Source organism: Colias eurytheme, chromosome 19, assembly GCF_061535395.1.
Source record: "Colias eurytheme isolate Ceu_HAF_F1 chromosome 19, ilColEury1 Martin Lab GWU primary, whole genome shotgun sequence".
NCBI lineage: Eukaryota > Metazoa > Arthropoda > Insecta > Lepidoptera > Pieridae > Colias > Colias eurytheme.
In genome coordinates this window covers 1,862,069-1,878,423 of record NC_142998.1, presented here as the reverse complement: position 1 = coordinate 1,878,423, position 16,355 = coordinate 1,862,069, and the positions used below count along the sequence as shown (strand labels likewise).

The following is a 16,355-nucleotide window of genomic DNA, read 5'->3' as shown; positions in this document are numbered from 1 at the left end:
TATGCACAGATATTAATTTTAAACAAAAATTCATTTTGTTCAGCATAATCAAAGTAAAAACTCGTTATTAACCAAAAAAAATCTAAAAGATTTGTTATTTTTTTTTTTCTTAGAATTAATAAAATTAACTGAAAGCCTTGTTCAAATGTTAATCTTTCGACCATTTATTTATAAATTACATTATCTTCTAAATTAATAATTTAAGTTTAGCTTGTATTGTTAGTGTACAATTTTATGAATTAAAAATTTACAATTTATAAGCATGTTTAGTGAATTCACTGTGTAATATTAATTTATGTAACTTAGTAACTTATTGCGCTTGTAAAAAAACATACCGGCTGAATTGATAACCTCCTCCTTTTTTTGAAGTCGGTTAAAAATAATATTTCCTTGACTAGATATAGATATGTAGTTAATAAATGAAAGCCTATGATTATTGATTGATTTTTTTCCTTTTTATAATCATGATATAATTAGATACGTCTTCTGTGTAAGTAAACATATTTGAAAAGTTATATTATTTCTTATAAAATAATATTTGGGTAATTTTTGGTTATGTAAAATAAAACACAATTCGACGTAATTTATTTATTTGGTAACTAGATTATTAAAAATAACAACATTTGTAACACAAATTGATTGTATATTTTCGTAAAATGCGATCAATTACATTACATATTTAAAAAAAATTTTTTTCGACAAAAAATCACATTTTTTTTTACAATAAACTGATGATGACCCTAGAGTCAGCAGGGTGTAGGGTCATGGGGCATAAAGGGTCAGCTTCGAAGGGCCCTAAGCGGGGCCCTGCGTCCTTTAAAGGTTTTATGACTACATGTGGAAGGAGTCTTGCTAAACAACACTTCATTTGGATGATAGCGAAACGTTTTCCTGTAAAAATAATACAATAGTAAAAATAATACAATAAAAAATACATCAGTATACCTATGTAAAGTTTAATGACTATTTCATAAGAAGGTGAGCTTAATTTTGAATCAATTTATTTGTTATCAAATTTGAAATTATACACAAAAAAATCTCGCAAAATACCTTACGGTAAAAATGTCATTTTTTTTTTTTTTTTTTTTTTTTTTTTTTTTTTTTTTTTTTACATTAAGATAGGTAGACATTTGACCACAGTCCCACCTGATGGAAAGCGGTGACGCGGTCTATGGTGGTAAATCATGTCTACCTAGAAAATGCCTATTTATTCGCCTCTTGAAGGAACCCATATTGTACTTCTCTGGAAAGACAGACGCTGGCAGGGAATTCCACTCCTTGGCGGTTCGCATTAAGAATGACGACGCAAAGCGAGAAGTGCGAGCAGTCGGCATTTCCACCAAGTAAGGATGGTAGCCTGCAGTGCGCCTGGATGTCCGTTGAAAAAAAGGGGAAGCAGGGATGATGCTGTGCAGTTCAGTGGCGCATTCGCCGAAGTGTAAGCGATAGAATACCGAAAGGCTGGCAACTCTTCGGCGATGAGTAAGACTCTGAAGGCGGTTTTCAGCTAAGTTATCGTCGCCTATAATTCTTTTGGCACGTCTTTCCATCGCTTCCAAAACATCAAGGTGGCATTTGGCAGTGCCTGCCCACAGGTGGCAGCAGTATTCCACACAAGATCTAACTTGCGCTTGGTAAAGATTTAGAAGCTGTTGTGATGTGAAATACTGCCGCACCTTAGATAGTATGCCAAGTTTTTTGGCTGCAAGTTGTGCTTTGGACACTATGAACCGCCCGAAGTTGAGATTTGGCGATAAAGAAACGCCTAGCATCTCCAAGTGGTCCGCAAATTCTATCGCCACTCCTTGGAAACTGGGAGTCAAGGTGAGAGGACTCTTTTTGGCTGAAAAAAGACAAGCCTGGGTTTTTGCAGCATTAAATCTGACTAAATTCGCTTCTCCCCATTGAGATACATTTTGTAGTGTCAGATTCACCCGCTGAATCATGGCCTCCCTTTCCATTCGAATCATGTCTCCTGTAGCACGAGCATTAGATAGGTACCTCTCTACAATGGTGCAATCATCTGCATACCCGAAGATGTTTGATTGCAGTAGATCATTTATGTGAATCAAGAAGAGAGTTGCAGAGAGGACAGACCCCTGAGGTACACCGGCATTAATGGCCAATTGATCAGACGAGCAGCCATCAATAACTACTCGAATGGATCTTTCTCTCAAGAAGTCGGCTATCCAAGCTGTGAGGAGTGGAGGTAAACCGTAAGAAGGAAGCTTGCTTATAAGGGAATTATGCCAAACTTTGTCAAAGGCCTTCGAGATATCCAATGACACTGCTAATGCTTCGCCATGGTTCTCAATAGCCTCTCCCCATAAGTGAGTCGCGTGCACTAGGAGATCCCCAGTTGATCTCTTTGGGCGAAAACCATATTGGCGATCGCTCAAAAGATCATTGGCCTCTAGATATGCGAGCAATTGATTGTTCAATGCACGCTCCATAATCTTACAGATTATGGACGTGATTGAGATCGGACGGTAATTTGTAGGATCAGCACGGCTTCCCTTCTTTGGTACAGGCTGTACGTTGGCAACCTTCCAAGCTTTAGGTACGATTCCGGAAGAAAGAGAAAGGCGAAATAGGCGTGTCAGTATGGGAGACAACTCGGGTGCACAGGTCTTGAGAACTAACCCAGGAATACCGTCAGGTCCGCAGGCTTTATTCACGTCAAGATTTTGCATTATTTTTAAAACATCTTTATGGATAATACGAACTTTAGACATAAAGGAACCGCAGTGGGGTATGTTAGGTGGACTAGCGTTTGTATTATCGAGACGTGAATTATTGGCAAAGAGTGACGCCAGAAGATCAGCCTTCTCTTTTGCTGTATGAGCCAAATTACCGTCAAGTTTCAAGAGAGGTGGCAGTGAAGGGTGAGAAAAGTTACACTCTATAGCTTTCGCTAAGGACCAGAAAGCTTTACTACCGGGAGGGTAGCTTGCCAGCTTATCACCTGTTCGTCGGATATGATCATATCGAGCTCTCTTCAGTACTTTTTTGCATAACTTGGCAGCTCTATTGAATGATCTCTTTCTAGCACCAACATCCGGTAATTTGTGGAACCGAGCATCGACCCATGATTTAAAGGCGTTCTGTTTAGCAAGTTCTGCATGCCTACATTCTTTGTTAAACCACGGTCTAGCTTTATTGACATCGGAAATATCAGAGAATGGAATAAAATATTCCATACCTTGCCGGATAACATCGGCAACATCGTCTGCAACTTTTGACGGGTCGGTAGAAGAGAAACAAACTTGCCGCCATGGATATGAAGCAAAAAAGTGGCGCATCTCGTCCCAGTCAGCTAATTTATATCGCCAAAGTCTTCTTTTTCCTCTTAAAGTAGTATCCGGAGGAGTAAATGTCGACACGGATTTAACAAGACAATGGTCGGATGTTCCCAGTGGAGCGGAAACCGTAACCGCATATCGATCTGGATCTGATGTCAGAATAAGGTCAAGGCAATTAGCAGAATGATTTTCAATATCTGGGACCCGAGTAGCTTCATTGACTAACTGGAAAAGGTGGAAGGATGTTGCAAAATTAAATGCCTCTTTTCCAGCGTGGTCAGTCTTCTGGAATGGGAACAACCAATCTGCGTGACACGCATTAAAATCCCCGAGCACGACAAGTTGAGCTGACGGGTAAAGGGTCTGTGAGTGGTCAGCCGCTTCACAGAGGTAATTAAACAGTCGAGTTGTCTCTGAGTTTCCGCTATGCGATCGGTAAACACATGCATACACAATTTTTTCACAGCCTGTATCCACGAGAGCCCATAAGACTGAGAAACTGGGTTCCTCAAGGTGACGGAGACGTAATACGCAAATGTCATCGCGAACATATACACATGTACCTGCCTTGGGTTGGAAGTTATGTTCAAGAGTGTATCCAGGATACAAGAGATATGTCGCGTCAGCTGGACACTTGATTTGAGTCTCCGTGAGAAATAGTAAGTGAGGCTTTTCAGTCTCAAGATGGTGGTGGACTGCATCGAGATTAGAGTGCAGACCTCGAATATTTGAGAGGTGCACTTTTAAGGAGAGGATGTGCAGCCGCTGTGAAAACTTACTATTTTTGTGGACCTTTTTCATTTTTCTTTAATTAATTAGACGAAGAATAGGCGGGGAGATAAACAGTACTTGGATTAGGCTTAACGACCAGAGCCACCTAAGTGGACATAGATCTGTACACTTATGGAGTCTAGAATGGAGACTGCGGGGACGCCCGAAACCCCCTGAATATCGCCAACGGGTCCTCTCATCCGGTCGCCAACCGGCACGTTGAAGCCAACTCAGGATTATGCACAGGCGGCGGGGCAGCCTTTCACGGGTGGCTAACCCGCTAGTTGGGCCCCCTACAACCTGCGGTCGGCCAGCGGTGAACCGTTTCTTCGGATCCCGCTACCCTCCATATCTAGACACCTAGCGACGAAATACTAAGCCACTGGAATCGGCTCATAGACGTAAAAACAAATTATCCAGTACATTTATCATCCCAAATGGTTTCACCAGACCTCACACCGGAACACAACAACGCTGCGAACGTCATCGCTTGGCGGCATGGCGTCGTCAGGTGGGTGGTAACTAGCCACGACATAAAGTCTCCCACCAGAATGCTCGTTTTGCACAACCCAGGGGGCACGTGTAGGGAATCAAGTGTTAGCACCTACGGACGCGAGCATAAGCGCCCCCCTAAACCTAACCCTGTGAAGTCGGTTAAACAAGTATGTATTACACAATAAAAGGACGGTGTTAAATTTCTCCGAAGTTAAAATGTTTAATTCTAAGAACTTTATAAAAACAATCCACATTATAACAAAATAGTTGCTAAAACCAAGGGAACAAAGTTCAAAATACGTTAAACTAAAAAAATGCTTACTTTCGGTCTCAAGTGAAATGTGATGAAAGATGGTTACAATTGGATACAAAACATTGCTTTTTAAGTTTGATAATAATTCAAGGAGTAATATTTCCGAAACATTATTTTTAAATAGGTAAGGTAGATATTAGATATTGCATGATCCATATTTAAATAGAATGAACAATAAATATTACAAGTACCTACCGCTGTTATTGTAAGAAAATATGAATAAGCCGTCTTGTATGTAACATAATATAATAGGTACATCATTTATTACATAACTACTAAGTTTTTATTTAGAATTTGTAAGTTGTTTTTGTTTGAAAATCTCATTTCTTCATTTGAAGTAATGAATATATCTATACTAATATTATAAAGAGGAAAGGTTTGTATGTATGGTTTTCACGCATAAACTACTGAACCGATTATAATGAAATTTAGCACACATATATAAGGTAACTTGGATTAACACATAGGATATGTTTTATCCCGGAAATCCCACGAGAACGGGAACTATACGGGTTTTCCTTTGAAAACGCGGGCGAAGACGCGGGCGAAAAGTTATGTATAAATGTATACTAATATTATAAAGCTGAAGAGTTTGTTTGTTTGTTTGAACGCGCTAATCTCGGGAACTACGGGTCCGACATGAAAAATTCTTTCGGTGTTAGATAGCTCATTTATCGAGGAAGGTTATATTAATTTTATTATCATCACGCTACGACCAACAGGTGTGGAGCCACGGGGGTGAAACCGCGCGGAGCAGCTAGTATTTATATATAGTAATGTTATTTTTTCATTTATTTACAATACTTACCTGTACAAAACCGTCCATATTTTTTTTAATAAAACTCACCTATACAATATCTGGGTCCGTCCCCGAACGGCATGTAGACGCCGGGCGGGGGCGGGGACCGGCCCTCCGCCCAGCGCTCCGGGACGAACTCCGATGCGTTCTCGAAATACTAAGAAAATATTGTTCTTTTGGGATTTTTTTAAAAAGGTCATGGTGTTGAAATGGGTAACTTTAAAGTTTAAACATAATTTTATTAACAGGCCCAAAAATGATTATTATTGTAAAAAAAATCTTATAAAATCATAAAAAAATTAATAAAGCTAGACCAAAACAAAATTACTTATAATTTTTTGCTATTACGATAACTTTTTTAACTGTTAAAGTACAAAAAAAAACAATTTTTAAATTTAAACTCCATTATCATACCTACTTTTAGTAATCTACTTTTTTACTACTACATAGTATAAAACAAAGTCGCTTTCTCTGTCATAGGGACAGAGAAAGCTCTGTATCTTTGTATGCTTAAATCTTTAAAACTACGCAACGGATTTTGATGCGTTTTTTTAATAGATAGAGTGATTCAAGAGGAAGGTTTTAGTATATAATTTATTAGGTTTTAGACAAAGCGGGCGAAGCCGCGGGCGGTAAGCTGGTTAACTATAAAAGTACAAAAAACTACATTAGGTAATAATTTTAAATTAATTACAACTTATGCTATATTATTTTAACCCACCTGTTCATCCCTCTGCACCCCTAAAGTGGGGAACAACACTATAGTCCCCTTTTCCACCACGCTGTTTGTGCCCGGGATGGTATAGTCACGTGTGCACATGCGTTGTATTGTTGGAAATGGGGGGTAGAGACGCAGGGTTTCTGATAAATAAATACATAAATATTACAATAAAATAGAAAAAAAAATGTATGCGTGTACTAGTAACTAGAGTACACACGTAAGAAGTGAAACTTCTTTATGACCTTAAAAATGTCACGAGTATGGCGTAACGCAAAAATGTCACGCGTACGGCGTAACGCAAAAATATCACGCGTACGGCGTAACGCAAAAATGACACGTGTATGGCGTAACGCAAAAATGTTACACTAAATTTTTGTCCAACCCCGATATAGAAGTTTCACTTCAAAAAAATACATGATAATTATAATAACATTGGGAAGAGAACTTTGGAAATATTATGGGAATATAATAGCAATAAAGAATCGGTTCGGAATTGTAAATATAAGTTGATACGAACTTCTATGATTAATCTTTTGAAATGTGTCCTTAGAGATTTCATTGGTCCTACAGGCTACAACACATAGTTGAGATATTTTTTTTTTTTTAACTATCTGTAGCTGTCAATTATTGTCAATTTGTCAATAACTACAGGAATATTAAAAAAAAGACGTGTGGCACTCGGGGACTGCCGCGGTAAAGCTATTGCATGCTATGCCTTCAAGCCACACCTCCGCGCCCGTCGGAGTGGGGAGCGTGAGGTTTTTTCGTTACGGAATTTCTGGATTCGGTCCCCGCGCTCAAGGCCCGCGATAGAAGCTATGCAATAGCTTAATAACTAAAGTATGACATAGTCTAATAGCCGCCTTACCTGTTTATAAGTTAGGAATCATTGCTATCCAGAGCAGATGTCAAGAATACAGAAATCACTAAAATTTTAATGTTTTCTAAATTTTCCAACATAGGTACTTATGGGGATGTTAGGGATTCAGTAAATTAAATTTCTTCAAGGTAGAACAGCTCAAAAATCACCAAAACCTATAAAATCCTGAAAATTTTCCACCTTACCCTGTATGACCATCTCCATATACGTGAGTTCTTGCAGGCTCTCATACGAGAAGCCGCCCAGCATTACTTGTTGGATCTCATCTCGTAACTTCCTCTGTACAGAGGGATGTGCGCTCAGTTCCAGAAAGAGGAACGCCAGAGTTGAGGATGTTGTCTCAAACCCGCCTAGGAATATTATGAACGCGTTCGCTGATATTATCATGTCCGCTGAAAAAAGGAATAATATAATAACATATTATGAAAGGAAAAAGCGACAGTTAAAAGATACAGGCGTGGGAGAAAATGGGATAGCATAAAAATTAGAGATGGTTTCGAATAAAATATATTTTGCAGGACAGAAATCTGAATAATTATTATTGAGTTAAAATACGAATTTCATATCTTATACGTTAATAAAATACTACCTTTCAGACAGACAGACAGACAAAGTTACTTTTGGATTTATAATATTACTTAGTATGTGCCTAATTTTATTTTACCGGTAAAGTTTTTTGATAGATTAACTTAATTGTTAATTTATACCAATTATTTTCGTTTCATCATAATTGCCTTATCTTTTAATTAGGGGCAATATTTTTAGCCTCTATATTTATTAACAAACATCAATAATTTATCAACATTTTTTTAAAGTAAAACTTCTTACGCGCGTGAAAAGTAAAATTCAAGTTCACGTCTTGGCAATACCATCACATCATGAAGTAAGGCGACGATTTTGGATTTTTGAATCTTGCCAAAGAAGTTTCACTTCTGACACGTGTACTCGGCACACACGCTCTTTTTTTTAGTTTGAGTTCGAATTTGAGTTCATACTCACTGATTTTATAATCATTTTCCAAGTCAGTTTTACAGTCTTCATTCTGTAAGGCCATCATCATATCTATAAAGTCCCCTCTTTTCTCTTGAACTCCTTTTGATCTCTCTTTCAAAACTTTAGTAACTATATTGTAGAAGAAATCATGCGTTTTCTTCGGAATGATACGGATTTTGAAAAATAGCACAAAAGCCGGCCAGAATTGACGCATTGTCCTGAAAAGAGCAAGTTCAAAAGATAAGAAAATAAAGCAATAAATTATTATCAGTTAACTAATTTTTTGAAACCAGGAAAAAAATATTATTTAAATTAGATTTGTAGGTATATCTCTTAATACGCCAGATCTTTAGAAGATATCTATCTTATACACAGCAAGTTTAAATTGAAAATTATAATATTAGAAAAGCAAAAAATGACTATTTTAGGACACAGTAAAAATCTAAGATTTTCAATTCCGCTTTAACATTTGAAATTCAAGGTCTTTGGAAAAAAATAATAAAATGACCTATAAATATAGAATTAAATACTCACTTCTCAAATATATTAAACCAGCTCATTTCATAAAACGCATGTAATGCCACAGCGAAGGGATCTTTAGCATTATCCATCACATTACTCTTAAGTCCAAACGCACAAGGCACTATTGCATCGGCTGTATAACCTCCTACTAGTTTCTCGGAATCGACTATTATACCATCTTTGACTTTAAAATCTTTTATTTTATCTTTAACTTCATCAGTTTTTCCTGTATCTATTTTAATAACTTTATTACTATCAACTTTTACTGTTTCTGTTATATTATTGTTATTATCTTCAATTTTTGCGAGCTTTTTCACGCGAATCAAGAATTCGTTAGCTGTGTTCTCTAGGAGAGGAAACATTCCTCTCAGTTTGTTTGGCCTGTAAAGATAAATTTGAACAATTAAATTATTGTCTTTAAATTCGACTCAATCCGTTTTAATATGTATATAAACTAAAAGTACCATTTTTATAAAAATATAGACTGCATAACATACACCAAAAAGTACTTATGCAGAATAATTAGCAATAAAATCGAATCATATTAGAATGCATGTATTTTTAATGGTATAATCAGGGTCAAAGCTTTTTAGAAAACCATTTATTGTAATAAGAGAAATAAATTTATTCCAAAACGAAGTCATTCAGACACATACGACATATTGTAGACATACAGTAAATTATTAAAATAAAAATCAAAACAGGAAAACAAAATCTACTTAATAAGGAAACATGGACAATTTTGAATACTGGAAAGGGAACCACTAACCCATTAGAATTATAACTCAAACTTGATATTAAAGTGGAAAAACATACGAGAAAATAGGAGATATCTTCGCTCGCAGCCTCCTCCATTCGTTTCCCTTCAAAAAGAGCACAGACTCAGCCAAAGGGTCGGTATCCTTATTGAAGTTAAACCCTCGATCCGTAAAGTGATGGAAGTCGTTTACACACATGCGTTTAATAATTTCTGGATCGCAGACTACTAGAGTGCGTTGGTAGAATTGGTGTGTTCCTGAAAGTATCATATTCAGGGGTTACCAATATGACTTATAGAAGTACTAGCGGTCCGCCCCGGCTTCGCCCGTGGTACCTAAATGTTTAAACTATCCTATCTCTCAAGTAATAATCGGTTAAGAGGTTTAGGAGTCCATTGAGGACAAACATTGTGACACGAGATTTATAGTATATATTAAGATTAAGAATTATTTCCAGTGTGTGTAAGTGATAGCGCTAGACGCTACTGCTTAACGAATAATACTGCTCTGTGTTTTGTAAGGGGTTGGTTTTTGGTGACTCATGAAACATTGACTAACCTAAGCCACTTAGAGCCGATTTTTCAATGCTTGGATAAAACTTATCCGTCCAATAATGTATAAAACTACCATTTTAAAAACGTATTCTAATTGCCCGTATTTGACAGTTTACGTGACATTTTAATATTATCGTGTAATACTTTATTGGACGGATAAGTTTTATCCAAGCATTGAAAAATCGGCCCTTAGAGCATAAAACCAACTGCTCTAAGTTATGCCACGTTTGAATAGATTATGATGACAGGTGGAGATAAAAGTTAGGCCGGCCGTACACGGACTGCTCGAGCAGTTAACGGCTGAGCGACGTACACGGACTGCTCGAGCGGTCGGTCGCTGACTGCTCGAGCTATCGCTACTAGGGCATGCACCCGGGTTTACCCGGTTCCGAAAAACCGGGTAAACCCGGGTTTTTTGATGATCTTGAGAACCGGGTCTGAATAGTATGAAACCCGGTTCTCCCGGTTCCGACCAAAATATTAAAATATAAAATTTTATTCATATTTTGCTGCATTATTTTAACAAATTTATTCTATCTGGCAACGTCGGACTCACGTGCATCGCGAATTTTCGTACGACGTCTCAAGCTTGGCTCTGATTGGTTGTCTAACCTTAGATGCTATAAGTTTCCTACGGTTGTATAACCAAAAAAAAAATTAGGCTTCGAAAATGACAAAAATTAGGCTACTGAAATATTTTTATTAGATTTGTCGTGAATTTGAAAAGATTTGATTTTACTGTTTCATATAATGATCCAGTCATGTTTTTGCTTTTGGTATCAAGCTGAAATTTATACCGAATACTCAAGTCTTCGGTCCCTTGATACTGTGAAAAAGTCAAACTCACCAACGAATCAAAAGATACAGCCGTAAATGATGAAAATTTTCGAAAATTTCGACATTCGCATTGGACTCAAAACCTACAGGGTACTTCTCATAAACACAGAGCCTTTAAATTTGGTAACAGTAACGTCTTATAACACAGATAAAGGAAAATTTTGAAACATAAATTTTAAAGTTACAACCATGGACGTATAAAAAAAGACGGACGCCATATTACGAACAAACAACGTGAAGCCACCATAGTAAGCTAGCGATCGTGTAAAGACAATAAGCACGCACACACTCTCACCATAGTAAGCTAGTCGGCCGCCATTACGTCGTGAACTACCGACTGATTAACTGCGTCACTGTTTCACAAAAAATATTTAAAATGCCGTCTTGCGTGGTTAAATGGTGTCGCAACAGTACAATTTTAAATAACAAAACACAAGGGATTACATTCCACAGGGAAGCAAGTTTTTTCTTTTATGTTTTAATGACAAAATTATTACGGCAAAATTTATAGAAAAAAATACAGCCGCCATTGTCAACAGGACAGCTGTTGCCATGGCAACATGGCACACACACATTAATGTTTCGCCGCCATTACTAGGCTTCACTCAATGTTTAGGCGATATACCGTCCGTCTTTTTTTATACGTCCATGGTTACAACATTATAAAAAATAGTGCCCTCGGAGCGTGAGTCCGACTCGTACTTGGCTGGTTTTTTGCTTTACTGTTTGCAGTTAATGAATAAGGTTAAAGTTTATATGTGATATTATGATAACAAGGTACTTTGATAAATAAAGGGAAGTATTGAAATTTTGTTTCTTTATTAATTTAATAAAATAAGACACAAGCCGCGTAAAATAAAATGCCCATTGCCCATTAGGTTTTGTTTAATTTCGTATTTTTTTCCGAGGTATTATAAAAGAACCGGGTAACCCGGTTCTACCCGGTTCTGAGGTCGATTTGGAACCGGGTTTCAGAAACTTGGAACCGGACTCGGTTCTGCATGCCCTAATCGCTACAAACCACGCAGTTGACGGCTTGAAGCGGTCGTGGCGGCTCGAGCAGTCCGTGTACGGCAGTGAATGAATGTCTTTATTTCACCACGCGGTCGCAGCTTCAAGCCGTCCCCTCGGTCTCAACTGCTTGAAGCGATCCGTGTATGGCCGCCCTTGGAAACAATTAAATTCGGGTGGGATACCTACATGTGAATTGCATCCGCCCCATAGGCCATAACCGACATCAACGAAATGATATGATGCAATCATAGTGATGTTGATAAGAAAACTAAGATGGTATTTAAAAACAATTTATTTTAAAAGTAACAAGGTGAGAATAAGACTCCAACATTGAATTTAATATTGCATATTTAAATTAAGATAACTATGAAATTATTCATAGTTATTATCTACATAGTCTACTAATGGATTTAAACAGAAATTATGAACAAAAATTGAAATAGGAAATTATAAGAGCCTATTTAAAGTTTAATAATCTTGTGAATCTTGTGATTGATAAAAATAACCTACAATCACCAATATTGAGAAGTTGATGTGCATTATCTAATTACAGGTTTTAATTACTATTATTTGAAGGTCCTATCAATTACTGTTTTTATTATCAATATTAAATAATCGGCGGATATGACCAAAATCGCGGGAACTGACCGAGGACTGAGCCGGTTTTATTACATAACTAATGTAGCTGTAAATAACATTTTAATTTTCAAATACTATTTATTCACTGTGTTGTTTTTGTTCCGAATAAAAGTACGGTTATGTAATTTGGCATGTATTTTTGTATGAAAGACTATGTATTTATGTATGATATTTAATGTAGGAATGTCACTGGAACATTCTGTAAACAATAGAGTAAATATGGTTATAAAAATGAGTAATTATCTATGGTTATTACAGTGTTCGGTTGCCACCCAGGGCAAATATTTGTGTGATGAACATGTTGGTTAGGTGTCTGGGTGTTAATTAAGAAATTATTAAAAATTATGTATGTATGTTTATCAGCCATTTGGTTTCCATTACACAAGCGAAAGCTTAGTATAGGATCAGATTGCGCCGTGTGTGAAAAATGACCGGAAAGGTCATGAAATATTACTGATCATCTCTTCATTTAAAAGTAAATCTTGTGCCCGTTTATACTTTAGAGTATAAGATAAATAACTTTCACATATGACGATGTTATTTTCTTCACATTTGTTCAATATTATTATATGTAGATTGTAGAGCTTGATTTTGACCCAGTAACGGACCGATTCAATTCAAACTTTGTACACTTATCAAGAATCAATGACAATAATAATTTCAAAGTTATTATTAACTATCATTGATCCTTGTCCATTGATCCATTGTCCATATAAAAGAGTGTTTTGTAGTTTATTTTTTTTTTTTAACTTTGTAAATATTTTCTATACTTTTTTCTACTTAACTAATTATTAATCGTAATAATTATATGACCAAGAACGCATCAAAATTAAAACTGTTTAAGTTAGGTGTAACATTTACTAATGAAATTGCTTCATAAAAAAGTTTCTATAAAACATAAACAAACAGGAGATGAGATAATTGGCTAAAATTTATTACCTATAGTTAAGTAATTAAATTGGAAACCAATACACCTACAAACTGCTTACATTGTAACGTTTCAAATAACCGTAGTCCGCACGCTCTCGCACGCTATATGATTAAATACCTTAGAACCTTCATCAAAAAATAAGGAAATTTACTGTATACATACATTTTAGCATTACTTTAATCTATTCCTAAAAATCTGAAGTAGGTAAGAGCAACGATAATACACCGTTAGTAAAAAAAAGTAGACATATTTATTATCCCTTCAAAAGTTTTCTGTGTGTGTGTCAGAGAATTTTATAAATTATCATTTTGGTAGATAGTAATTTGTATGATAAAAAAGCTACGAATTAAAACCCTGCCTTATGTGTATATTTTTTTAAATAGTTTACCAACAGTTAGAGAGTGATATTGGAAGAAGAAATCTATGGCTAAATTTCCTACAAATCGTTATCGGAAAAAATTAACAACGTTAAAGTCCGAAAATTACCGTAAAAATCAACGTTAATATACTAACCTAAATATCGTTTTTCCTTATGTTCATCATAAATCCTCTTAAAACAAACTCCGCCTTGCTCCTTCAAAGCTGCAACTGTGGCTATATGACCAACCACAGGTAACGCCGGGGGCGAAAATATACCTTTGTTCTCCCAATAGTCATAATCATACGTGATTATATTCCATATTATACTTAATAACACTACACAACTCAATGTATACCAAAGTATATTACTCTTTAAAGCGTAGTCTTGAATAACCCATAATAAAATAAACAGCCAAACTAATTTCTTAAAACGCATCATTTTTATTAACACTGCAATTCCTTCGTTTTATCTTCGTTCCATTTTAAAAATCACAACACAGAACACTTCCAATAAAAAGAAAAAAAAATTAGAACACAATTCCCGCCAAAATCGCTTTTTTTGTCACTCAGTTCAAAAATGCACTCGAAAGCGGTCTTATATAGAATTAAAAATTTAAATATTTTTTTACTTCTGTTCAATAAATACAATTTTAATTCTGTTTAAATTCATGAAACTTCAACGAATTTATTATTTTCGCGCTATTTTTTTAAACGCGTCGTGAATTGCGCGCGCACTCTGCCAAATGGCCAAACAAAAGTTCGGGCACGCGCAAGCGATGCCGCAATAGAGAAAGTCGTGTCGTACGCAATGCAATTCTTAACGAAATCTGAGATCTGCCGGCCCTTCATACGATCGATAACCTTAAGAGGAAATACATATAACTTTTTTTAATAATTTTAAGAGATATAATATAATATGCACCTACCTAATACTCGCAGAAAAAGTCGCTTAAAATTAAAATTAAAATTATTTTTTTAAAATTATTAAAAAAAAATGCTACGGTTCAATTTAAGGTAACAATTACAAAAATTCCTCTCAAATGTATATTTCTTCGTAATAAAATGTGTAAACTTGAAGAGGCTTTATTTACAATGATTTAAATCTTTATTATATCGTACCTATGTATATGTAGCGTAAATAACCGCATGTCCCGGCTCTGAAAAAACATTTTAAAATCCGTTCAGTTACTTTAAAATTTTCCTCTTCACAATAGCCTATCTATACTAATATTATAAAGCAGAAGAGTTTGTTTGTTTGTTTGAACGCGCTAATCTCAGGAACTACTGGTCCGATTTGAAAAATTATTTCGGTTTTATATAGCTCATTTATCGAGGAAGGTTATAGGCTATATATCATCACCCTAAAAAGAACAGAAACGGAGCAATGCAGGTGAAACCGCAGGGCACAGCTAGTGTACAATATAAGGCTTTATACCATACAAGCACACCATTCAAACTCAAACTCAAACTCAGACATTTATTTATTCAATTCATTCATTTACATATTTTTAACATTTACCACCGATTCGGAAATCAGTATCTACGGAGAAGAACTGGCAAGAAACTCCATTTGCACGTATAGCGCGACCGAACCGCGAACCATGTCAAACCCGTGCCACATCCGCGTATAGCGTAACTGAAATGTCCCAGATCCCATATAATTATCGATTCTCACCTTCGTTCTCATAGTCATTTATTCTCACGATTGTCTTTGATACACATTTGGTAATTAAATATTGAGATTATGTATTATTGAGTACGGATTACTTCATGTTTAGGAGTAATGAAGATACAATGTATTTATTTATTCTGCATTGTATACAACGTGAAGTAATATATAGAAAATGAAAAAAAAGCCATTTCTTCGGCTTTAATGTTATAATAAGACAAGTGGTATCAATTATTAACGATATTGTTAGGGACTAATCATAAGAAACCCGTATTATAGATACAAAATTAGAGATCGGTAAAATTTCGGTAAAATCTGAAAATATGAAGTTTTAAAGTTTCTTAATTTTCTTTGCATATAAAATAAAATATTATATATTTTTTTTTTTTGGTAAATAATAACCTACTTAGTTTTGACCTCATAAGATTAAACACAAATATGTTCTAGAAAAGTCCTTATTTGTTCATATTTCATTTCTGAACTTTTTCTCACGCGTTACTCTCAAGGGAGCAAGAAAATTGTTCCCTTTTATTCAACTTTCCGATTGACTCCATTCCAAACAGACTATTTGTATACATTCCTATCTATAAAGAAATGACTATTAAATAAAAGAGAATAACTTTGATTATTAAAAAATTGTTTAGTTAAAATTGTATGTACCTAATTAAAATTGTATTTAAAAAATACCTAATATAAGTCCTACATGTTTGTAGATATATCTACTCAAAAACTATGCATAATTTTTTGCATGGGAAACTATTTTTTTTATTATGTTTCAACATAGAAGCAGCCAGGTA

At 35.5% G+C, this 16,355-nt stretch overlaps 1 protein-coding gene across 2 annotated transcripts; it reads right to left on the bottom strand.

Annotated features, from left to right (window-relative positions):
• Positions 1–573: 573 nt before the first annotated feature.
• Positions 574–14,444, bottom strand: LOC149900006 (cytochrome P450 6B2-like). 2 transcript variants are annotated; one of them, XM_090112963.1, is made up of 9 exons: positions 14,043–14,444; positions 9,613–9,811; positions 8,809–9,177; positions 8,281–8,492; positions 7,467–7,673; positions 6,402–6,541; positions 5,812–5,837; positions 5,729–5,774; positions 684–891 (listed from the first exon to the last, which is right to left on the bottom strand). In XM_090112963.1, the coding sequence occupies exons 1-8, from the start codon at positions 14,326–14,328 to the stop codon at positions 5,729–5,731; spliced, it is 1,485 nt and encodes a 494-aa protein (XP_089969089.1). In that variant the 5' UTR covers positions 14,329–14,444; the 3' UTR covers positions 684–891. The 2 variants fall into 2 exon arrangements, with proteins under 2 accessions (XP_089969088.1, XP_089969089.1); XM_090112962.1 differs by having other exon boundaries at positions 574–891; positions 5,729–5,837.
• Positions 14,445–16,355: the final 1,911 nt, after the last annotated feature.